General features: G+C 41.1%; 1 protein-coding gene and 1 long non-coding RNA gene across 3 annotated transcripts; one reads left to right on the forward strand and one right to left on the reverse strand.

The window, feature by feature from the left end:
• Positions 1-10,067: 10,067 nt before the first annotated feature.
• Positions 10,068-17,829, reverse strand: LOC117541185 (lymphotoxin-alpha-like). Of its 2 annotated transcripts, none has more exons than XM_034208321.1 (4): positions 17,325-17,829; positions 13,305-13,332; positions 13,155-13,214; positions 10,068-11,672 (listed from the first exon to the last, which is right to left on the reverse strand). In XM_034208321.1, the coding sequence occupies exons 1-4, from the start codon at positions 17,535-17,537 to the stop codon at positions 11,260-11,262; spliced, it is 714 nt and encodes a 237-aa protein (XP_034064212.1). In that variant the 5' UTR covers positions 17,538-17,829; the 3' UTR covers positions 10,068-11,259. The 2 variants fall into 2 exon arrangements, with proteins under 2 accessions (XP_034064212.1, XP_034064211.1); XM_034208320.1 differs by having other exon boundaries at positions 13,305-13,335; positions 17,325-17,820.
• A 3,402-nt stretch (positions 17,830-21,231) lies between these two features.
• Positions 21,232-23,284, forward strand: LOC117541186. The gene is made up of 3 exons (XR_004568277.1): positions 21,232-21,339; positions 21,665-21,704; positions 22,863-23,284. It is a non-coding gene; the product is annotated as an uncharacterized LOC117541186 (long non-coding RNA).
• Positions 23,285-26,407: the final 3,123 nt, after the last annotated feature.

The raw sequence follows: 26,407 nt of genomic DNA on the forward strand, positions 1-26,407 counted from the left end.
CTTTTAGCAGAAACAAAGGCTACATTAATGTATTAAATCGATGTTAATCCATGCGTGTGGATGTGGAATTAACGGACGTGACGTTGTGCGATTGAGTTGCCAAGCAACAGCTTCGGTTCATGTTAATTTACAAACTATTCAACTACAACCGTAGTTATATTTAAAAACATGTTAGAAGGCCTCACGAAATACTTTAATGCACATTAAAATGTAAATGTGAAGGAATGTGTGTATAACAAAATACATCGGTCATTAAACGAAACCGGAAACAGACGTAGGCAAGATCCTCAGCTCGATGATTGGATGGTTATCCGCAATGCATGCTGGGATTTGGTGTTTATGTGATGTGAAATCTGAAAACGTTTTTTAAAAATACAATAATACTTTATTCCGAATGTTCTTGCTTTTCTCTTTGAAAGTCATCACATAACGGCATTGTAATACACGGTTCGGCTGCATTAAATATTACATATCTGCCGTAGTTCTCTATTTATAGAGCCCTGCTGAGAAGACTTCTAGACAAACAGGAGAACTGTCGCCAAAACTGAAGATGTGACGTGGATCATAAATATATAAGCAATTAAACAGCATCTTACATTTCTTTTCACACAATACGTCTCCTTGCAGTATCAACACTAATTCGGCTGACTTTTATATTTGATCCAATTGGTAGATAGGCTGTATTTACACCATAACGGTGCAGAGCTGATAGAAAGGGACACCTGGTGGTCAAAGCACGTTATTGAATTGTATTATTTTATTATTAGATATTAATAGGAGGATGTGCAAAACAGACAAACTAATAAGGCTTAATTTAAACATTAAAGAGTACTTTAGGTTAAGGTCTTATTTTGAATAAGAAAAAAGCTTTAAGAAGAATATGGAGGGATGAAACCCTCTTGAAACCGCAGGTCCTTCCTTCCTGCAGCGGTCAGACTTTACAACCAGCACTGCCCCTAGTAGACCCTCCTACACACACCACAACACAGACTATAACACCCCTTGCTGCTAAATACAAACCAACTTTGTGCAATATGTGCTATATGTGCAATATATATATGCCATTAATAACTGTGTAATTTATACCTGGCCACTAAATCAATATATATGCCGTTTTGTTTTTGATCTGTATTTTTGAAAATTATGTAACTTGTTATCTTTTTTTTAGCATATTGTTTATTATATTATAACTTAGTACTTTTTTAGCATATTGTTTATTTTATTCTAACATAGTACTTTTTTAACGCATGTAAGATATGCAACACTAAGTCTGTGGCTCTTTCCTGCTGTAACGCTGCACATTTCCCCTCTGTGGAACTAATAAAGGTATTCTGATTCTGATTCTTTAATGGTCACACATGCAGAGCACACAGCACACACAGTGACATTTGTATCTACAGATAAATATTAAGCCTGACAAAGTACTTAACGTCTAATATATTGCTTTCCTGCAATGTTAACTATGTTTAAGCACTTATTTGTTTATTATTAAACTGATATTATACATATGTATTATACTCTTATAAGATGTATGTAGATAGTATAATAAATGTGCAGAATGACAGTTTAATGGTGGAGTATACACACATATTGATAGATGTCTTGTAATGCACTGTTGAGGAACCTGCAACCCAAGTTTTTCATTCATTGCATAACTACACAGTAGTTGTGTATAATATGCTATGTCAATAAACCTTAGCTTATAACATCTTGAAATCTTGAAAGGGATGTTCAAACTAGTCATTATATACAGTCTTTAATGAACTATTAGTAGAGAATAACGAGTAATGAATATACTTTATAGAGATCCTATTAATATCTAATAATAAAATAATAAAATTCAATAGCGTGCTTTGACCACCAGGTGTCCCTTTCTATCAGCTCTGCACGGTTATGGTTTAAATACAGCCTATCTACCAATTGGATCAAATATAAAAGTCAGCCGAATTAGTGTTGATACTGCAAGGAGACGCATTGTGTGAAAAATAAATGTAAGATGTTGTATAATTGCTTATATATTTATGATCAACGTCACGTATTCAGTTTTGGCGGCAGTTCTCCTGTTTGTCCAGAAGTCTTCTCATCAGGGCTCTATAAATAGAGAACTACGGCAGATATGTAATATTTAATGCAGCCGAACCGTGTATTACAATGCTGTTATGTGATGACTTTCAAAGAGTAAAGCAAGCACACTCGGAATAAAGTATTATTGTATTTTTAAAAAACGTTTTCAGATTTCACATCACATAAACACCAAATCCCAGCATGCATTGCGGATAACCATCCAATCATCGAGCTGAGGATCTTGCCTACGTCTGTTTCCGGTTTCGTTTAATGACCGATGTATTTTGTTATACACACATTCCTTCACATTTACATTTTAATGTGCATTAAAGTATTTCGTGAGGCCTTCTAACATGTTTTTAAATATAACTACGGTTGTAGTTGAATAGTTTGTAAATTAACATGAACCGAAGCTGTTGCTTGGCAACTCAATCGCACAACGTCACGTCCGTTAATTCCACATCCACACGCATGGATTAACATCGATTTAATACATTAATGTAGCCTTTGTTTCTGCTAAAAGAGGTGTCGACCAGCTGGGGCAACAAGAAAATCGCTGTAATCGAGTGTGACTATTAAAAAATAAATCATTACGTCGGGGTAGCATTTGCTTGGTATTTCCGGTTATTTCTCCACTGGTTAACATGGGTCAGAGCCATATAATAGAAGAGTTACGACTGTCACTACCCGATCTGCAGCTCTGCCCGATCTGCTGTGCGCATGTGCTAGATGGTCCGCCATATTGGACAACGCCGGACGGCAACCCAAGTAAGACAACATTGACATCTAGACCGTCTGAACCATTCGCAAGTTTTACATGTGACAAAATATGCATTGCGCATTCGCGAGTTTTTACATGTGACAAACGGTGATTTGCAGAGTTTTTACATGTGACAAATGGTGATTTGCATTGCATCTGACAGAATGAAGACTTTTGTGTTTTATTACAGAATGAAGACTTTTGCATCTGACAGAATGAAGACTTTTGTGTTTTATTACAGAATGAAGACTTTTGCATCTGACAGAATGAAGACTTTTGTGTTTTATTATTTGGGGTTAAGACAGAGCCTATCATACTGAATACATATTAGAGCAAATCTCTGTTATCAGTCCTTTTCTTCAGACTATTATTGCTAAATTTGAAAGAGTCCTTACCAGCTTTGGAATTGTGTGTATATATATATATATACAATTCCATATATATATATATATACACATTCTCAGTGTTCAAGTCAATCACTGCAAAGGGTGACGATATGGCAGAAGGTGCTATATATATATGCCATATCGTCACCCTTTGCAGTGATTGACTTGAACACTGAGAATGTTTTTATGAACTTCAGACATTTTCATATACAAATGTGATCATACACCAACACACATTTTAGAGATATACATTTTTCACACACAACCATTTACTAAATTAAACCATATCCCATCATAATACGAGCAAATAAGAAGGCACAGCAATACATATATTGTGTGTGTGTGTGTGGGGGGGGGGGGGGGGGTGTTAAGATCCAGGTCCAATGGGGGTAGAGGGGAGAGGTGGGAGAGAGTTCAGCATCCTACAAGAAATGTCATTTGCATGTAATATTATTTATTCATATGGAATTATATAACTGGAGTTTGTTATCCTTTAATTTTGCTTGATTAATTAAAAAAACAGAAACACAAACATAAAAAAGGGGTCATTCAGGAATACAATTATTATATTATAAATAATAATAAAATAATCAATTATATTATAATATTGAATTAAATATTTTTTTGTATAGTATTATTTCTAGGGCCGGGACTCGATTAAAACAATTAATCTAATTAATTAGAGGCTTTGTAATTAATTAATCGAAATTAATCGCATTTTTAATCACATATAAATATTTGACCTGAGAACAGTGAGAAGCAATTTTTTTCACATGGATTTTAGTATACCATTAGGCGCATTCACACCGCAGTACTTTTCCCACAAAGGTTCATGAGAACTCTTTGAACCTGGGGGTGGATTAGGCAAATGAAGCCGCTGACGTCACTTCTTCTTCTTCTGCTTTGGGTTTACTGGCAGGCCGCAAACCACTTCACGGCGTCCCAAAGTCCCTGGCCGGAAGTCCCCGGAGTTGGGGACTGCCTTCAGTAGAAGCTGCTGGGACTCCCAGCAGCTTCTACTGAAGCCTTCCGAGTAAATCGCCAGAACGCCGACACCTCCTCATCTCCACCGCTCCCATGTTTTATTTTGTGTTGACATAAGTTATTCTCTCTCCGTTGGTGCGCGGGGCTAATGCTAATAATGCTAATGCGAGGATAATAAAATGGCGGCTTCACAAAACTTTTTGGGAGTTTTACGGGGCGTGGTTTGCAATCCGCCCAGCCAATCAGAAATATAGCTCTTTTCTCACAAGAGAGCCGTACGAAAGTCCCTGCTCTCTAGCAGCTCTCTGCTCTCTAGCAGGGACTTTCGTGGGGGTAAAAAGGTTCTCATGAACTAATTTGAGTACCGGCTCTTTTTGGTGTGAACGCGATAAAAGAGGCTAACGTCCACGCTAGCTGCTATATGTTTTGCATTGAGGTGATACTTGAGGCTTGATGTGCTGCGGTGATATGCGAATTCCTTTTTGCATAATTTGCACACAACCGTGCTCTTATCGACGCTCCCATCCGTCCGTTTTTTAAAACAACATTTCCCACTGTTGTTCACTGTGGTTTGTTGTTGTCTGAAGTCATGAACGTTAGTTGGTGCTCCAGTATAATCGGTACGCCTGAAACTCATCCAGTGAGAAACGTTCCGCGGTGCAAAAATAAGTGCGATTAAAATGCGTTAATTTTTTTAACGCGTTAATTTTTGTGTAATTAATTAATCTTAATTAACGCGTTAAAGTCCCGGCCCTAATTATTTCATTTAGAAAGGCAATACAAATACAATAGAATAAAAATACAATACAAAACTTGGGACAGAGCTAAGTAACTGATCAGTTAGTCACAACACAAAATAACAGGAGAATGATAATTAATTACCTTTTACTGTAAAGTTCGATGACGCACGGCGCATTTGATCTCGCTCATTTTTAGAGAGGTCTGTGTGAAATTCACCTTCAGACATGTATTCTCTCAAATTGTTGTAAAACACTAAAGTCTTCATTCTGTCAGATGCAATGCAAATCACCGTTTGTCACATGTAAAAACTCTGCAAATCACCGTTTGTCACATGTAAAAACTCGCGAATGCGCAATGCATATTTTGTCACATGTAAAAACTCGCGAATGCGCAATGCATATTTTGTCACATGTAAAAACTTGCGAATGGTTCAGACGGTCTAGATGTCAATTTTGTCCTACTTGGGTTGCCGTCCGGCGTTGTCCAATATGGCGGACCATCTCGCACATGCGCACAGCAGATCGGGCAGAACTGCAGATCGGGTAGTGACAACGACAACGGAAGTCCAAAAACGGTTATCGTCACGTGGTTCATGTAGAAGAGGATCGTTCCCCGGAAGTTCATGGCGGGCAATGTGAATGCATTGATAACAGGAGATAGAACTACGATTTTTGGTAATTATTAGTGAATAAAGGTTTTGATTTGCAATATTTATACAACAAATCAATATGTGTATGTATTTACATCAATATGTTTTAAAAAATTAAATAGAATTTGCTAATATTAAGTGATAATATTAGGATTAGTGTGAACAACTAGTTTACATGTTAGGCTAACAGTGCCTTGGTTAAAGAGCCTGTTTATTTATAGCTTTGAATTCTTTAAAACCAATATTATCTTCTTAAACTTGTATGGTAGTCAGGAGCATCACTTTCTAATGTGTATTGATATATTTAGAGGGAGGGGATCTAAAGTAATGCTTTAAAATTCAGATTAGATTCATGTCTACCATTTTCTTAAATTCATGGTAGTTTCAGTAATCCCATGGTAATTGAGGACACAAGTTATCTAAATGACTAATGTCATCTTTATGGCTTTCAGAAAGGACAGGAGACTATCAAAGGACTAGCAGCAGCAGCATGATGATGATGATGTTAAATGTGTTGTTTTAGGAACATCCATTGCAAATACATGGAATTCAATAAACATTGAATAGCATATCATGCAGTTTGTCTGTGCCTTTTCCTCCGTGTTGTCCTGGTTTGCGGTGCTGCCTCCTAGTCGCCACCATGGTTTGCTGTGCTGCCTGGGGATGCTCCAATCGCTCAGAGAAAGGAGTATGAATGTACAGCTTCCCCACTGACACAGAGCGGAGGAAGCAGGAGCAATTTCACAACCAACAGCAAAAAAATATGTGATTTATATACAAACACTGCATTTGCACTTTTTCACAAAATGAAAACCACACCATTGGGAAAGCTTAATGTTTTGTTTAATACAAAAAACAGGGAAAGGCTTGAAAAACACAGAGTTGAGACTCAGGGTGCAGGGTGAGGGTCTCAGTGCAGGTATTCAGGCTCCATTGAATCCCCCTCTGGTTCTTGTGCTGAAAGAGGGATAAACAGACAGGAGAAAGGGTTATACACACCTATATAGCACACCTATTGGATGGGAAATTGCCTTGGGGAGATAAGGTGTGGTCTTTGTTCCCAACTGAAGTTATGGAACTTTATTATTTGTGAGTTTAACAAAGTATGACAAATGGCATCAGTAACATATGTGATATGAATTTCTATAAAGTTGTCTCACATTCTTGGTCATATTGTATATACAGTATGTAATGAGTATAACATGTCCAGTAAGTATAAAGTGTTTCCTAATACTGTGTATTCAACCACTATGGAATATGTATGTGGGCAGACAAAACTGAGTTGTTCTGTGTGTGAAGTAATCTCAAGTCACTCCGCAGGCACATTTTGATGCAGACCAGTTTGTCAAGACAAAAAAGAGCAAGACTAGGCTGAGAGCAGAGGCTATACCCACCATCTTCGTGCATCGCCCTGTGGTCAAAAAGAGAAGGGCCCCTGCACCACGATTCACCCCGGGACCTGTATCTACAAAGCCCATAGCTCATGATCACAGCGATAGTGTGAAAGGTGACACAGGTATAATAAGTATGAACTCTTAGTAACAAAAGTAATATTTTTTATTTTTAAGTGGTATAATATTTTAAATGTTCGAACATTTACAGTGCCATGTCTTCTACTTACATTAGTCTCAAAGATTGAGGGAAGAAGGGAAGGGATCACTGCCCTCCACCTGCCAGAGGAGCGCAAACAACAAAAACAAGCAAGGTGTCCCGTCATGTACCTGGAAGTTTGGGTTGGCAAAATGGAGTAAGAGAGGGACTTGAAAAACCTTGGTGGCTCTCTACTCATGTTGTTACAGTTGTCTTGGTTACAGCTCTCAAGTTTTTTTTTGTGCCATTTCCACATCTTTAGAAAATATGAAAAAATTGAAGTGAAATCAACCTCTTCTCTGGAGAACAAACTTCGATTTCTCTGTCTTGTGAGTTTGCAGTCTTGCAGTTTTGCTCCTCCACCTGTAACATCACTGCCCCTCCACCTGCCATACAGTAGGTTACTAACAAGATTACTTATATAATACAGTGATATAATACATGTTTAGTATGCTTACTTATATAAAACAGTAGTATTAAACTTACCTTGTGTTTTCACACTCACTTAAGTCCCTCTCCCTTTACCATCAATCCAAAATCAGCTGAGCTGCAACATTATACAGACAGGTAATAATCAACATAATCACAAGGACACAATATGGCTCTGCTAAAAACACTCACTCTTACACGCACCAAAGTTATATTTATCTAATATTTAACTCCCTCCACCCCCGCATACAATCCCGTTTAGAAGCCCCTCTTCTCTAATTCAACAATGTTGGACCAAATAGACATTAAGAGAACGGAATTTACAATTAAAATGCTGTTCAACGTGTGTTGCTAACTTGCTTCGGTATCCTAGCTTGATCTGTTATCTGTAAACGTTCCCTAAATCTACTAATCCACTGACATCCTTTAATACACATGTTCAATTGAATCAGATGTACTGATAATATCCGCAATATAAATCTTTAAACTTCTTCTTACCTTTAAAAGTCCGTCACGAACGGTCTATTATGCTGCAACTCCACACCTCTGCTAGCCTTGGCGCTAACTTCCGGGGAACGAATGAGAGGCTCCATGATCCGCCATTGCTGTAAAAAAGTGGTCCATTGGAGTGAACGGAGATGTCATAACTATTCTATTATATGGCTCTGACATGGGTTAACAATACCGTGTAGCTGTCACGTTTGAAGGGACGAAACCGTGACATCTTCACGTCTCCCAGCATGGTAAATCGTCACATGTTCACGTCTTGCCGTGATACCGGGTTGCCTCCAACAGAGGGATGTCCTTGTCCTTTTTCCTTTTCGTCATTTCAAGTGATAAAAACTCTCGATCTTCTCTGGAATTATTAATATTTTTGGACGCCCTCGGCTCGAGTTCAGGGCGTTCCGAGCTGAATAAGGCCGTCAAATGACGGCAAGACGCCCCCCTGGCGGAAACGCTGGTCTGAAGCTAGTTTAATGTGTGCTAATTTAGCTAATAGTGATATGTGCTATTTCTAGCTAATAGTGATGCTAATGTTAGCTAATTCATTTAATAGTAGTATGTGTGCCGTTTGTACAGTGCTACTTATATGTTATGTAAAGCCTGCACACTTATGTGTTTTATTTCTGTATTGTTACCGTTTTACAAAGTAAAAGAAGAACAGTAAAGTCAAGAAAAGAAAACCTTGCATCTTTATTGGAGGACTTTTAAATGTTAGCTAACTAATGTTAGCTAACTGTCTAGCTAGCGCATTAATATATGAACCATATATCGAGCCCGATTCTCGATTTCAAATGTGTGCTCTAAAATGATATTTATAAATGATTATTATAAGCAAGACAATAAATGGCAAAGATATATAGAAAATAAACGTATTTAAGATACGTTCATAACAAACATAACGTGGGAGAAAATACGTTTCTAGCTAAACGTAATTGAGAATGCAGTTTAGTTCTGTGGGAACGTAATTTTTAGGAGACAGGGTTGGCCACATCTGAGAGTGCCAAGCTCTGAATAAAAACCACAAAGATCCTGCAGAGGGTGGATCAGCTGGCACTGTGTCTGCCTGTCAACTCTAACCATGAGAAATGAATACAAAGTGCTGGCTTCACAATAAGGTCCATCCCTTTCAGCAACAACCAACGTCCTGCTCGAACATGTTTTACTTTTTTTTTTAAATAGTCCAATAAATAATGACATTTTCATTCATTAGAAATAGATAAGATATTACATGGATATTTATACCAGAAAGGATTTTAAATACCTTATTTATTCATTCTCTAGTAACCAGTTAATACATAAAACACAATCACATAAAATAAACATATTATTACTGTAAATGACTCATCTTGCCAAATATATCCTGAATATCTGGCTGAGGATCATTGCATAATTGTTATAAAAAGGTCAACCGGCAGCCAGGATAGGTGGAGCAGAGCAGGGAGAGCATTCCGAAACGTGATTCATGTTGATGATGAAATGTTATCCCTTATCAACAATACGACAATATTATGTCTGTTTCCAGGTTAGTGACCCACTGTGACACATTACACTGATTATTATGACAACAAGGGTTATTCGACAGCAGGTGTTACTAACCAATAAATCAGTAGGCTGGAACCAAGAAGAGCTGTCTCCGATGAGAGATAAAGCTGGAAACCACGAAGCCTTGTTTTTTACTGTTTCTGACTCATGCTTCTTTTCCTATTCAATTCTGTTAGTTATTTTCTGAGGGGGGCACAATAAATGCAGGACGAAAAAGAGAACTAGACAGTATGAAGTAATTGCGCATAAGAAAACAATGCAATACAGTTATTGGTATTTGTTTCAGTACACTTATTTATTTCAGATAGATCTTATAGTTATTACTGTTAGCTTCAGCTGAAGTTATAGTGCAATGTTTGCACTAACACCATATTTATATAAAAATAAAGGCAATGAACAGTTACATGTCTCTACTTACATAAGGGTGTCTGCACAATCTCACATTACAGCAACAAAATCCTGCGGTTTTTGGCAAACCGAGTACCAGAAAATATACATTTAAAAAAAACAAAAAAAAAACGTTTTCATTGTTAGGGGGGCCAGTAAGTAAAAAATCACAAATCATCACAAAAGTAAGAACATTTCAATTTGCATAGCAACGATTTAGAGTGCAGTGTCGCCACAACCAATGAACTTAATAATACATTAAAGCACAGCTTTAACCTTGTTAAACATATGTCAGCATATTGTAGCACAAAACCCGGCTTGTAGAGAAGAACAGAGAAACCCTTTCTATGTGTGATCAGCCTACACATCGGTTAGCCTTCTCAATGGATATATTACTGTTAACAACAAACAAATCTGTTCATTCTTTTTGGAATATCCCTTTTTTTTTTACATTGTAAAATGTCAGAAAATTCTTGTTGACTATTTTAAAATCCTCGGCTGGTGTCATATACAGTCTCAATCACAAATATATTCAATCAACAAATAGAGAAAATCCTCACTTTCAAAATTGATGAATAAATAAAACATGATGAACTTGGTTCTGCATAAATGATCAAAATACTTGAACTTATAGAATAAGTTATAGGATACGTTTACAGTCGTATTCTGTCAGAAGGCTGTGAAGTTACAAGAGTTTGGGATGTTTAAAAAAATATATACATTCTCAATATGCATTCTCAGTGCATCTCAGTTAAATCACTAATCATCAGCGTGTGAGATGAATAGAGAACTTTGGTCGAGCAGATACTGGCAGCTTCTTGCATTATCATTACTATAGACTCTGAGAAGTAATAGAAGAAGAGCAGAAAACTAGCTATCTTTCCTTAAAGGGGTAGTATATTCTTATAAGTAGATGCAGTATATAATTTTAACTTTACCTTAGTGTATTTTATGCCTTCTGATAGCCCTTTCTGATGGGGAACTTAAGCCGCTATCTGTGCTCTCTTTTGAGACACCAGACCTCATCAAAAGTCAGGTCTCCTGCTGCCTTGATCAGTTTGTATGTCCAATTAATTCAAAACATGGCATGGGTCAAACTCTGACTATAGATAAGTATCATATTCAACCCTGCTTCTCAGCATCCAAACTGTCCCTTTACGTTTCCATGGGGTTAAAGGTGCAAACTACTTGCAGAGCAGATGTAGGTGATCCTAACGGTCAGATTACTGAGGCAGAAGGTCAGCACCGAAGAACACACGGTCTTCGTTCCCAACAATAAGTTCCTGGCATGATGATGTCACTCGCAGTATGCTGTCAGCATCCAGGAAGAACAGGCCGGCTGTATAGAGGGATTTATTCCACCTCTTCAATTTCTTACTCACGGTGTCTACTGACATCAGGAGAGGTTGATCAAGTTTGTAACTTTTCTGCAGAACAAACACTGTGCTCTTGAGCCTCAGGTTACAGTGGAAGTGACTCTTGCTCTCATAGGTGATCTGCAGGAAGACTCTGTAGATGCCGGCTCGGGGCACGACAAGGCTTCCCCCGGAGTAGATGAAACCTCCAAGACAGAAGGCATTTCCCTTATCACTCTCCCATAGAAGATAATCCCCATCAGTCTTATTGCCTGTAGGAGCTAAGGACGAGAGCAAACAGGTACAAGTGAGGTGATGACTGTTTCTGCTGACGGGTCCTTTTCTGACATTTTCACGAAAGCTGTGAATATGCTAAAGCACAGAAAAGCAACTATTTGCCATTAAAAGCCAAATGTTTTTATAACAACCAATCTCTTCAGTGCCTGTTTTGACTGATAATATGATCCCATCCATCAGTGAGGAGGAACACAGGAGGTATTCTGGTCAAATCAAAACGTCATGAGGAACCAAAGTATTGCTCAGGGTTCCCCTTACACATTTCTGCTTCGTGTTGTGCCATTCTACCGGCTGGGAAATATGTAAGGACAGAAAAAAGACAGAATTCCCTGCAGAATAGTAAATAGGGCTGCATTTATTTTTTAGTATCGATAAATATCATATGACAACACAGAAAAGCTGGTAAGGCTAAAAACTGCATTGTCTTGCATGCACGGCAGAGATTGTTAACTGCTACCCCTCGATTCCACCGGGTCCATCTGCGTCGCGGTTTTGGTCCGGCGTCATACCCTACCGGGGGCGTTTCAGGAGCATTTCAGAAGCGGAGCGTCTTGCCTGCCGGCTCGCAGTTTTTGTTGATTTGGGCATATTTCCTGGACAGACTACTTTGTACAGACAAAGTTAATAATAATTGTAATATTCCAGTTATAAACGACATGAATCAAAGATGTGTTGCTGTATTTTAGTGGTAAAAAAATGCATTCATCATCATAATTATTCTATATATATATATATATATATAATTTACACAGTGCCTGTAAACCGGAGGAGAACGCTGGCATTTCTCCTCCTACTTGAAAGACTACGGAGGGATAGGGTCTGCAAATTAGTTTATTTGGGGGATGGGACGGATGCTGTCACCGGTCCACTTCCTGCCCGGTGCCTCTGCAACGCCTCGCGTCGAAAAATTTACTTGAATCCTATTTTGAGCGGAGCCCAGCGCCGAGACGCTTCTGAGCCGTAACGCGGCGCATCTGGTGGAATAGCACCCATTGACTGGAGTGGCCGCGATCTTTGCGAACGCCGCGGCGCAGCCGTAACACGGCCGTAACGCGACGCAGACGGACCCGGTGGAATCTAGGAGTCGACACAGTGGTCAGTGTCAACTTTAGAGTCGACACACCCCTAACCCTAACCCTACAGCTACAATTGAAAATGTAGTCGATTGTTGTCTCTATAATATGATTATAAATTAAAAACATAAGTCTATATTCCTATACATGTTCCTATGGTTTGTTTTGTTTAAGTTGTGTAACACCAAAATACTATAGACTATTAAAATTGACGCGGTACATGTTGTGTTTACTGCCAAGCTGTTCTTCTTTCTTATCCTAGAGCAAGACCATCAAAGTCAAAATAAGCACCAATATTTGTATCTTTGTTGACTTCACTCTGAAACAAACATCAGTGCCTTTCTAGAAAAGTCCGTAGAACCCTAACCCTGCAATCTAGCGCTCATTTGCTACCTGTTAGCATGGCACTTGGATGGCCAGAGTTTTTCTGTTGCTGCTGTTCGAAGCTGCCCCCTACAAGACAAATCAAAGGTTGCTCAACACATGAATGAACAACTGCTTTCACAACATAACCTTTAATCTCAGTAGGATATAAATATGTACCTGATGCTTGTCTCTCAGGCTTCATCGTCTGCTGTAAGGAAACGCATTACACTTTGTATAATTAACAATGAAAATGCAAGACATTAGAATAACACAGACAAAAGGAATAATACAATACTTTAAATGCAGAAGAAAGTGTTTATTATAAGCACAACTGTAATTGCAATTGCTATTTATACAATAAGTATATTTTAACAAATACATGTGTTAATGTAGTTATTACATTGTTAAGTCTATGCCATTGTAAAAGCAGAACAGTATTTATTCAATTAGCATATTACAATATTCCTAGAAATGAACTAACTGAGGATCTAAATGTACAGTAAGTGATGATCGACAGCCTTCTGCTTCAGTGAAACTGTGTCGGAGGGTCATACACTGAATGAACAAAACATGTAAATAGTTAAATGTGCACCGTTTGAATGCACTTACCAAAGGGGCGGGTATTCGTCGGGAAACGCCGGTGTTCCAGATTAACTGGTTCCCTCGTCAACTGGTTCCCCGATCAACTGGGGTGATTTTCGATCGCTGCTTCTGTCGTTTACATAAATCTTTTGGTATATTTGGCTCGGTAGGAAGACTTTGATGCACATTCAGTACCAGTGTGTGAGGTTGTGGTTACGATGGAGATATCCGGACGCGAACAGCGGGGACTACAAAAAGAAAAACGAGTTGACTGGGGATGTCTGTTCAAAACATTGCGAGCTCCAATAAATCATTTAAACCAGCTATTGTTGCCAGACTTATTACTGAATATCGTTCTTAATGTGATGCCAAGTCCATCTGAGACCTATGTACACCTTCAGACAGCCTCCAAGTGAAGCACACGGTGTTTACTCACAGTTTGAAAGCAGCGTGGAGAAGTCTTCAGCTGTGAACTGTAAACTGTGATCCTCTCAGGGAAAAATGGGATCCGCCCAGGTTAAACTGTGTTACGACTTCTGTGGCTATCTACCAGCGATCATGATTAATATGAAAGACTACACACACATCCCTTTTATAAAAACAGTATTCTGCAGCACTCATCCAGATAAGATGTGACTGTTAACTCGTTTTGCAAAGATAGCAGCAGAAATGTCATTGCTGCTTGGGATATTTAGACTTTAAAATGCTGATGGGTCATTAATGTTGGTCTCGGCAAACAATATTAGGAATCCTCTATTCAAACATAATATTCAGTGTGCATCGACATGAAAATAACAAAAAAGTTCATGCTGGACTCAAACCCGAGTCCCAACAGCAAAAATCACTCGGGCCCTGCGCGTTATGAGTGCGCCACGGATCTACACAAAGTGTTACACCACCACACTTTAATGTCTTCGATGAACCTTGTTAAAAAGTTCCAGAAAAATGCAACCCGACCATCATTTATAATGTGAGCGAATGTATCTACACTTATAATATACATATTATAGTAGGCATTTGCTTAGAAATAGTATATAGGCTACTGACTGAGGTCTGTATCAAGCCTCACTAAGACCCACCGAGATCAGATATCCTAGTTGATCAGCCTGCGAGCCCACATTATGTTGTGATAACTGTTAATTGTACATATAAATGTGTTCCAGTGCACATAAAGTTCCAATATGCAAATCAGGCCATGTGTGTCGTTACATTTGCCATGCAACATTATGCTATAATATAATATTTAGCCTCATAATATAGACATTTTTAAACGCTAACTTTTTAAATAGGCCCCCATTTCCTTTTGCTCTGTCTGCTAATGCAGTAGCTGCTGGGATGTAAACCTGGACCAAAGCTGTTGCGCTAGAAACAGAATGCAATTAAAAAAAGGTTTATATTCTAGCAATACTGGCTGTCTTTTCTGTCTTGCGACAGACTCACCAAAATAAAATACTTTACAGCATAGGCATCACGTCCCCTATGGTGTGCTAAGGGCTAATTTTACATATTGCAACTATAATAACAGTTGCCAAATTCATGCTCTAATATGCAATGCAAGCTTTGCTTCTGTAGATAGACTTACTCATTAGTGTGACAGAAGGAAAGACAACAACAATGATAGTAATGATTCAGTATCAGCTTTATTTGGCATGTGTACACACACAAGGAATATAGCCAGGGGCGGCGGGTACTGTAGGCTAGGGAAGGCTAAGCCTTCCCAAATATTTTTGTCACTGCATGCAAGAAAAATATAATGTATAATGTGTGTGTCTTTGACATTAGCGCTGCTATGCAGCCACCTGTGCCCTGTACTACGAAGCCAGTTCAACAGACCCTGAATACGTTTGAGTTATCTTAACTAACCCTAACAAACGAGATCTCGCTAAGCGGTCATACGACGCTGGTTATCAACTCGGGAAATCAAGCCAGAGTTTCTCTCTCCAGCTGAGAGCGCGTTCACGTGAAAGGGGCGGGGTTAGCAACGTTTAGCAGCGTCATACTTCATTAATGAAAAGTAAACTAATATTAGACAAATATGAACTTTAAACATCCATGACTTAAACATATAATTCAGGATAAAAGCCACATAGTTGCACCTGCAAGGTGGGTTTTCTCCGGAAGTTTTTCCTTGTACGATGTGAGGGTCTAAGGACAGAGGGTGTTGTATTGTCATACTGATATTTTGTACAAACTGTAAAGTCCACTGAGACAAATGTAACATTTGTGATATTGGGCTATATAAATAAACATTGATTGATTGATTGAATACAGCTGGTAAAAGAAAAAGTGTCTGAATGCGCACATTAACAGTTTCATGATATCACTGCCCTGTCTAAAACACAAGTGGATCTGACTTTAATTACATTTGACTTGAGTGTTTCGTCAAACTTAATGTATTGCTTAAAATAATACAGTATGTGACACTGTGAGTGTTGCACGGCCAGATACGGCTCGAGAAGCTGACTCAGATAAGGAAATATATGATATATTATGATATGATCTGATTGATGATGTGATATGAATGATAAGTGTGACACGTCGGCGTCTTCTCTGCATACGGCAGTTTACACTGTATTTCCTTTATCATGTAATATGACTTGATAGATTTAAACTCCGCACACTGAGCTCTGATTTGTCAGCAGGCGGTGCTTTCACTGAGTTGAGCTCTTTTCTATAGACGCCGGGGGCGGGTAGCGTCAGGTAAAAAAAGTAGCCTTCCCAATCCTGAGCCTCATGCGCCGCCTATGAATATAGCCTTTTTCTGTCCTGTTGGGATCCAAACCACACAGCGATGGATGTACAGAGAATACTGTTTTTATAAAAGGGATGTGTGTGTAGTCTTTCATATTAATCATGATCGCTGGTAGATAGCCACAGAAGTCGTAACACAGTTTAACCTGGGCGGATCCCATTTTTCCCTGAGAGGATCACAGTTTACAGTTCACAGCTGAAGACTTCTCCACGCTGCTTTCAAACTGTGAGTAAACACCGTGTGCTTCACTTGGAGGCTGTCTGAAGGTGTACACAGGTCTCAGATGGACTTGGTATCACATTAAGAACGATATTCGGTAATAAGTCTGGCAACAATAGCTGGTTTAAATGATTTATTGGAGCTCGCAATGTTTTGAGCAGACATCCCCAGTCAACTCGTTTTTCTTTTTGTAGTCCCCGCTGTTCACGTCCGGATATCTCCATCGTAACCACAACCTCACACACTGGTACTGAATGTGCATCAAAGTCTTCCAACCGAGCCAAATATACCAAAAGATTTATGTAAACGACAGAAGAAGCGATCGAAAATCACCCCAGTTGACGAGGGAAACAGTTAATCCGGAACACCGGTGAGAAGGCTGCTGTACGCAAACTAGTTTAGGGTTTATTTGGACTTCCAGAGCACTTTGGTACAACGTTAAGACAACTCTAGCTAGCATTGAAACGTCGACCCATTTAAAATGCGTAACCGTGCAACGTCCTGTCCTTTGTGATTAGGAACCGCGAATAAAAACTCGCGAGCAGTTGCGTCAATTTAGTTAAAACTAGCTAGTTACTTTGAATGGCACAGATTTCAAAAATAATTAACACTTTATTTAGCCACTGTTGGAGTGTAGAGGTTACCTGGCTGTCCGGTGACACGGGGTGGCCTCGCCCTCCGAGCACCACCGTGAGAAGGAGAGCCAGAGCAGCGAGGATGAGGAGCAGCAGCCCCACGGTCACACACTGAGCCATGGCCGGGGGTCGCGTCTGTCTCCGCGGGGCAGGCTGGACCAGAGAGAGCGGCTGTAACGCCCCCTCCCCTCCGCAGCAGCAGCAGCAGCGCTCGGCCTCCATTTGTAGCTCAGTCTCCGGCTCCAATCCTGCATCTCTATTTATCAGCCTGCTGTCGCCCACGTTGACAATCTCTGCATTCGCAAGGAGTCTCGATTAAACCGAGTTTCAGTGAGTGTCACGACTCAAACATGAACTTCCTCTTCCTGCACTTTGTTTTCCGGACACTTCTCACGTTTCCACCTCAGCAGGCGACAGGGATTATCAACAAGAACGTCCACACTCCCACCTGGTTTCAGAAGTTGGCCCATCATAGGAATGTATTGATGTTTCTCCTGTCCAGTATCACATGACATGAGCCTGATACAGGGACGTGCACAGACATTTGCAGGGGCTATTGCTCTAAACTGGAAAAAGCACCTCCCCCCGAAAAAAAATATAAGACCTTTTGAAAATTGTAACTTGTTTTTAATGTAAAAGAAACCAAACGATTTTTACATCAACTAAATTGAACAGTAATTCACATCTCATAACAAAATAAGCTAAGGCGACTACTTGCATTCGGTGACTTGATTTTAAAAATGTTTTGCGGTCCAAAATATCTAATGTTAGGAACTATTAAAGACAAAATGGGGACAATTCTGTTCCAATGTAGTTTGACCATTGTAACTGTTGTGCAGGACATACTGATAAAATAGGGCCTCTAACTAATTACCTTAAATAAACTCACTAATTAATTAAACCAGTTCAATACATAATGTATTCTTATTCTTATCATTCTTTATGAGCACAGTAACGGTAAGGTATCTAATTACTTATTTATTTAGTATTCCATAACTTAATAACAGAGATGGTCAAACTAAAGTGGTAGAGACATGGCAGAAATCCTACAATGAAGCGGGACATTGAACTGTACCTGTGTGAGAGGGCGATCAAGAAAAGAGAGCGTGCGGCCCCATTGAGGGAGTTGACAGATGAGAAGACACAGAAAGACAGAAGCACAATAACAAGTAGGCCTAAGCTATATTTAGGTGTTTTTTTGTAAATAACCGACGCTATCAAGAGGAAGTAAAGTCCCCTGGGTTGTCGCCTGGCATGATGAGACAACTCAAAATCAAGTTTCCAAAATCCGACACTGAGGTGGTCTTAACCATAGGTCTTAACCCTATGGTCTTAACGCACCGTCAGATGACAGCGCTGACAAAGTGTGTTTGCCGCAGCGAGACGCTACAATACTAATTGTGGGCTTATCATGTTGATTCGGCCACAACAGAAAAAAGAAAAACAACCTCTCGCTCTCTCCAGAGGGGCAGGTCAGCCAAAAATGCCGTTGCTCGGGCAACATTAGCCCGTACCTGCGCACGTCCCTGGCCTGATACACCCCCTTGCTGTACATACTGAGATTTGTGATGTTCAGTGGGGGAGGGGCCAATGAGGGTAGGCTCATTCATCTCTACCAGAGCCCTAGGCCCCTTCTCACTTCTCTTATTTTTCATTTTCTCGCTTCTCGGGTCTCACCGGAAGTTGATTTGTCTGCGCCATCTTGAGTAGCGTCCCAATGGCCTTATTTCTGCCAGAGGATCGAGGACCGAGGAGCGATAATGGAGGAGCTATAAGCGAGGAACCACCAGACCATCCTTCGATGAAATCCTCAGATACTCGCCCCGCCCCCTTACTGTGTATCGCTCACTGATTGGACGATGCAGCGCATCATGCACTGATCTGATGCTTCTTGACATGAGAGCAGTTTCCCAGCGGAGTGAAGAAAACACATGAACCTCACGAGAGTCACTCCTCAGTTTATACCGTGTTTTGTTTCAATTCATGTCTCATTTAGTTACAAATATGTGATATATCTGAACAACAAAGTGGTCACAAATCATTTTATTCATTTATTGGAAACATTTTCATGATCGCTTTTTTCGTTTTACATTTTCATTTATTGTCATTTCCATTCAGTCAGTCATTAAGTGCTATTTAAAATGTTAATGTGCTGCATATCCACACAAACAAACAAAGTGTGCAATCCAATGAATGTTAATCTAACTGGGTTTTCATAGATAAGATATCTCTTTTTCTTCTCTCAATTATTTTATTTCTATTGTGCACTCTAATCAATATTAATCTAACTATTGTTCGTTTATACATTTTAAGAATGGCGTTTATCTTTTTTGAGAATGAGTTCTTATTTTATTTTATTTATTTGGGTCTACAACAGATGATACAAATGTTTGTGTCAGTAAATGTGTACTAACAGAGGCGGGGGTGTGTGTGGAAATAACGGGGACAGAGCTGCTGTCAGACGATCAGCTGTGCAGCGTCATCACAAACGGACGTCGCTTCACGTGACGCTCCGGAGGAAAGGACGTCCCATTGCTCTTAAAACTCATTTCCCTGCTTCTCGTGGTTTCCTTGCGTCCCTCCATGCTTCCCTGGTGGGAGGGACTAGACGCAGGGAAACGACGCAAGTGAGGGACGCAAGGAATCCATTTAACCGAAGTGAGAAGGACCCCTAGAGATACTAAAGAGGTTTCTCAAGACTCAAATGTCCCCTCCTCGACTCCTCGGTCCTCCGGTAGTGACCCGGAAATGAATTTCAGCGCGCCATGTTGAAGGACATCTCATTTCTCTAAATGCACTTCGAGGACCGAGCATCGAGCATCGAGGAGGCTCTCTGGAGGAGCTCTAACCGAGGAGACACTGATGCATCCTCCACGGCTCCTCCACGGATGCATTTCCGGGAACGGTGGAGGCGTGACGCACGGCCGGACTTATTTCAGCCAATGACAGCTCTGCATGCATCCCCTGGATATTATCTTCGTAACTGCTTTCATCGCAACGCGATGTTTCCAGAGAGAACAGCTGTGAGGTCCGTGCAGAAAGCAGAGCAGTGTGTATAATATATATCACTGAGTATAACAGGCCTACTCTCTTCATTTGCTTTAGTTTAGTAGATATCTACAAACAAAGAGTCGATATTTTTCTAAGACCATTTAGTGCTTCACATAATAAAATACACAACGGCTGTAGCCTGATTATGCTTTAGGAGCTGTAGGTGTGTGTGGTACAGTGTGTAGGTGTGTGTGTGGTACAGTGTGTAGGTGTGTGTGTGGTACAGTGTGTAGGTGTGTGTGTGGTACAGTGTGTAGGTGTGTGTGTTGTACAGTGCGTAGATGCAGCGGACAGACGGGTCTCAGTTGGTTTGGTGTCCTCTGCTTACTTTTAATACTTGTACAAATTTTGGCCCATAATTTCAATTCCCCATTTCAGCGACCAGAGAGAGAGGGGGGGGGGGGGATATATCCAGTTTCTGATTGTGTTACGTTATTATGAGAGTGCTCTCATACTTGTTTGATTCTGAAATTGTATATATTTATATAAATATATGTGTGTGTATATGTCTGCATCTGTAGCCTGTTATTGTCTCATTATACCGCACTGTCAATGAATTAAAAGTAAATATATAAGTCATCATGAACATATCTGTCCATCAGACAGAGGGCTGCTGTGCCTCCTGTCATCATTAATGGACGTCTCTTTAAAATGACCGCTCAGAGGAGAGGAGTTCTCATTTCTCTAACCGCCTGCTGCTTCCCCTCCTCTCACCTCGGTTCCCCTCCTCGGCTCCTCCGCTCGCATCTCCGGTGGGCGGCACCAAGTCTCGAGGAGGGGAGTCGAGGATAGGAGTCGAGGAGGGGAAATTTGAGTATTGAGAAACCTCTCATGAGTTACGACACTCCCATAGACCTCCGTTGTAAAAAATGGCGGCGCCTACTTCCGGGATATGGACATCGAAATAGTTCCAAATATTGTCATTTGGGCGTTGGACCTCACTCACATTATGGTGCGTCGATTAGTTCCAGAGGTAAGTTGCTGAAATATCGAACTCTTTTGAATTGTCAACTGTCTATATTGTATCAGAGGCCCTTTATGATGCTTATACTGGTCTTCATTTGTATATGCACAGCGTAATTATCTATATTTTATCTTGGTTGTTACAACCAATTTTGCTATATTGCCTGCTAGTTAGCTAGCGCGACTTCGTCAGCTTTGAAGGTAAGATTTCAGTAATGAATCGCTAGCAGCTTATATCAATGATGCTGGGTAACTAAGAAGCAGGATTTAGATTGATTATGTGTTTTTTTTGTTATTTTGGTTTTTATCTGCTGAATCAGCCTCCCTGTTCCCAGATGCAGCTCCACGCTAGGCGTGATGGACATCTCATCCAAGGTGAGCACACATTTCTTCTCCATCTCACTCATGCCATCTGCCTTCAGCCTCAGCATATCAAACACCTCCCCCAACACTCCTGGCTCCAGTTTGACCTGCTGCATCCTCCTCTGAATGGTCCTGATGTCAGGCAGAGGCATATTCATGGCTTGGAGGGTTTTATCAGGGTTGCCAACTCTCACGGCCCGTCTACACTACAGGCGTCAAAAAATGCTTTCAACGCTTCGCCCATTCATTTGAATGGGGTGACGTAGAAGATTTTGAATCTTCGCCGAACTGCATTGTGGGGAGCGGAGCATGGCTTTGCAAGCATCGTGAGCATCAAAAGTTGAGCAATGTTCAACTTTTGATGCTCCCGATGCTGGCATCAGCCAATCAAATCCCGTGTATGCAAATCCCGCCAGTACAAGCGCTAGCCAATCAAACCGCGTGCAAGCTGGGAGAGCCAGACCGCAGTTCATTTCCTCATATTCCAAACGAGAAATTACGGTAGCAAATCACCCGGTTCTTTCCGACCAGAACTATTTACCGGGATACAAACCGGAGGAACCAGGCATGGAGGGAGGTGGCAGAGACAGTGGGTGAAACTGGTAGGTTTTCGCCTGTTTGGGGATTTTATATCCAGTTTACTTCGTTTTAACATTGCTATTGCTTTGTATGTCGGGGGCGGGAGATTCATGTGATTGGTTGTTGGTGGTGTTGCTTGCAAAAAATCGCCACAGGCACACAATAAAACAGTGGAATCAAACATGTGTTTGACTTTCATTAGTGAATGAAACTGTGTGCCCTTTATAGTCTGTGTCCAATATTGTGTATTTGTATATATTGTATATATATCCTATATATATGCTAAGGTCCCGCTACTGACACGATAGCAGTCATTTAGTGCGCATAAGTGTAATTTAAATATCAAAATCTCACTCCAGCCAGGAACCCAAATTTGGCAACACTGGTTTTATTGCTTTTTTCACGGTTTCTTTCCCCCACCGTATCCCACCTTTTTTTGATTGCCCAAGTGCTCTAATTTGGTCTGTGTTGAAGATTTTTTTAAACTTTAGATTAATCATATTGTGTTTTTTTTTTAAAATGCCGAATGAATCCTTTTCTGGTTACCAGAGCCCTCTCTGCTCTCTTTCTTAGTAATCTCTCCCTTCTCAGTTGCCTCATTAGATCCTCCACGTGAGCCCGGTCACAACTGGCCCTTGGCAGTCTGGTCCCTGGAGCACCTGACGCTGGCAAACTGGCCTCTTCATAGCTGACCCCTGACTGACTGGCTCCTGGCACACTGATCTCTGGTAAGGTGGCCTCTTGATTGTCGGCCCCTGACATACTGGCCCCTGGCAGTCTGCTGACATCTGTCTCACTCTCTCTGTCTGTTATGTCCCTTTCATTCCCTTGGAACTCCACCTCAATATCTCCCTGAATCTCTGTAACAATAACAAGGCAATCTTGCTGTTATATGTGTATGCTGCCTTTACATGTGCACCTATTGTCATTTAAGGGTACACTACACTCCTACTCTAAGGTACTCGAAAGGAGGGTCAGGCCGATTGTCGAACCTCAGATTGAGGAGGAACAATGCGGATTCCGTCCTGGTCGTGGAACGACGGATCAGCTTTTTACTCTCGCAAGGATCCTGGAGGGGGCCTGGGAGTACGCTTATCCGGTCTACATGTGTTTTGTAGACTTGGAGAAGGCGTATGACCGAGTTCCCAGGGAGTTACTGTGGGAGGTGCTGCGGGAGTATGGGGTAAGGGGGTCTCTACTCAGGGCCATCCAATCTCTGTGCTCCCAAAGCGAGAGCTGTGTCCGGGTCCTCGGCAGTAAGTCGGACCCATTTCCGGTGAGGGTTGGCCTCCGCCAGGGCTGCGCTTTGTCACCAATCCTGTTTGTAATATACATGGATCGGATTTCAAGGCGTAGTCATGGGGGAGGGGGTCTGCAGTTCGGTGGACTAAGGATTGCACCACTGCTTTTTGCTGATGATGTGGTTCTAATGGCTTCATCGGTCTGCTACCTTCAGCACTCACTGGATCGGTTCGAGTGTGAAGCGGCTGGGATGAGGATCAGCACCTCCAAATCTGAGGCCATGGTTCTCAGCAGGAAACCGATGGACTGTCCACTCCAAGTAGGGAATGAGTCCTTACCCCAAGTGAAGGAGTTCAAGTATCTCGGGGTCTTGTTCTCGAGTGAGGGAACAATGGAGCGTGAGATGGGCCGGAGAATCGGAGCAGCGGGAGCGGTACTGCAGTCGCTTTACCGCACCGTTGTGACGAAAAGGGAGCTGAGCCAGAAGGCAAAGCTCTCGGTCTACCGGGCCATTTTCGTTCCTACCCTCACCTATGGTCATGAAGGATGGGTCATGACCGAAAGAACGAGATCGCGGATACAAGCGGCCGAGATGGGTTTTCTCCGCAGGGTGGCTGGTGTCTCCCTTAGGGATAAGGTGAGAAGTTCGGTCATCAGGGAGGGACTCGGAGTTGAGCCGCTCCTCCTTCGCGTCGAAAGGAGCCAGTTGAGGTGGTTCGGGCACCTAGTTAGGATGCCACCTGGGCGCCTCCCTAGGGAGGTGTTCCAGGCACGTCCAGCTGGGAAGAGACCAAGGGGTAGACCTAGGACCAGGTGGAGGGATTATATCTCTTCGCTGGCCTGGGAGCGCCTTGGGATCCCCCAGTCAGAGCTGGTTGATGTCGCCAGGGAAAAGAAAGTTTGGGGCTCTCTGCTGGAACTGCTACCCCCGCGACCCGACCACGGATAAGCGGGAGAAGATGGATGGATGGACTACACTCCTATAGTGACATTCATCTAAGTTTGTCTATTGGCAATGTTAAAGTATGAAGAAATCTGTAGATGATCTACATGTGGTATATGAGTCTTCAGAGAATCCCTGAACCCTGGTAGTTTTGAAGCTGTATAATCTGAAGGTTGCATTAGGAGTGTAGTCTATCCTTGAATTATATAACATGGGAAACATTGTTAGCTTCATATATCATACCAATGTTTGATGTGCCATAATAGGTGTGGTCATCATTCCTGACAGCTGGAGGCATACTCCTTGACGTGGATGTCCTCCTTTTCGGCTTAGGCCGATGTATAAATATTGTTGGAACAGCATCTGGCCTCAACCTCAAATTTCCTCCTGATTTGTTGCCAATATATTGGTCGTCTTCAAAGTGTACCTGTAGGTAGGTAGGTTTGATCAGTTTCCACTGCACACTTCAAATGTCATTGAAGAGTCATAATTCTCTACACTTGGAAATATGATGCCCTTTAAAATGTTAACAAGTCATGTCACCTCTGTGAACATTACTTACATGACAGAGTTTTCTGCTGTTGTTGTTGTCCTCTGTCAGACACAGGTTTTGTCTGTTGACCATTTCCATCCATCTCTTCCTTCGCTCTACGTCCTTAGGGAAGCCATACATCCGGAACCCCTTCTCGGATCGATTAGGGGTGCTCACACTTGTTTGGCTGGTGAGCTACTTTTGAAATGACCAGCTCACCGAGGTCTACCAACCAAAAATAAAATCCCAAATTGCAAGGGTTGCTGAATAACACGTTTTATTTATGGGATAACTACAATAGGGCTGCAACAAACGTCTATTTTGATAATCGATTAATCTATCGATTAATGGAACGATTAATCGACTATTCGGACTATCACTGTACGCCTTGCACAATTTCTCAAACGCTCTTATTTAGCCATCAACTTTTAGATTTAGCTTGAGGTTGTTTTAGGCATGTGGAAACTAACAATGAAGACAATAAAGATGAATACTTGATTCAAAAATACATATATTATTAAATGAACTTAACAAATTGTTTACAAAATTAACATTGCTTTTTATTTAAATTAAATAAATAATATTTCACATCAAAATAAACAATGTTTTAACAAATCGTATTAAATAACCTGATGACAGAACTGTAAACAGAATAGCTGAAACTTTAACAACATAAACTCTGTTTCCTCTAATCATTAACCCATGTTTGTATACTTGAGTTAACTCCGTGTGTTGCTGCTAGCATACATAACACCTGACGTGGAAACGTTACTCGTGGATGGGGCTACAGAGCTACTAGAAAGACAGTCGAACCCGGTGCATTCCTCCGTCTGGATGTGGAGCACTTTTGCTAAATGTTTAGATAAATTGCTCGTGTTACCGCCCTCACATGCTAAACACTCTTGGCAAGGAGCATTGTCCACCTCAAGACGGGTAACATTTAACCACACCTCGGAGCGCTTAGTTCTCTCCGCCATCTCCTCCGTGTGTTGCTGCATGTAGCAGCTGCGTGTGTGTAAACTGCCCCGCCCCCTCGCGCACAGAGAGAGATCTCGTCTCGATTGGAAAGATCAAAAATACACCGACCATAGACGCATTTGTTTTGTCTTTTTGCATGTTAAGACTGCGAGATAATGTTTGTGTAGCAATAATACATGACCTTTCTCTTTCTCAACTCGCTACTCGGAGGGAAGTCGCTGTCATATGCCTTGTGAACACTCCGATAATGCCTCTCCACGTTACCTTTCTTTGGCAGAGCGACGCTTGCTTTACAAATAAGGCAAATAACCTTTGAATGTGACATCACAAACAAATATTCTTCCTCCCATTCTGGGTGGAAGTGGTATGTCTTTAGCTTCTTGCTCGGTCCCGCACTCATTTTGTTGTTTGTCTCTTGTTTGTCTCTTTAACTTAATTTGA

This window comes from Gymnodraco acuticeps, unplaced genomic scaffold (genome assembly GCF_902827175.1).
Source record: "Gymnodraco acuticeps unplaced genomic scaffold, fGymAcu1.1, whole genome shotgun sequence".
NCBI classification, from domain to species: domain Eukaryota; kingdom Metazoa; phylum Chordata; class Actinopteri; order Perciformes; family Bathydraconidae; genus Gymnodraco; species Gymnodraco acuticeps.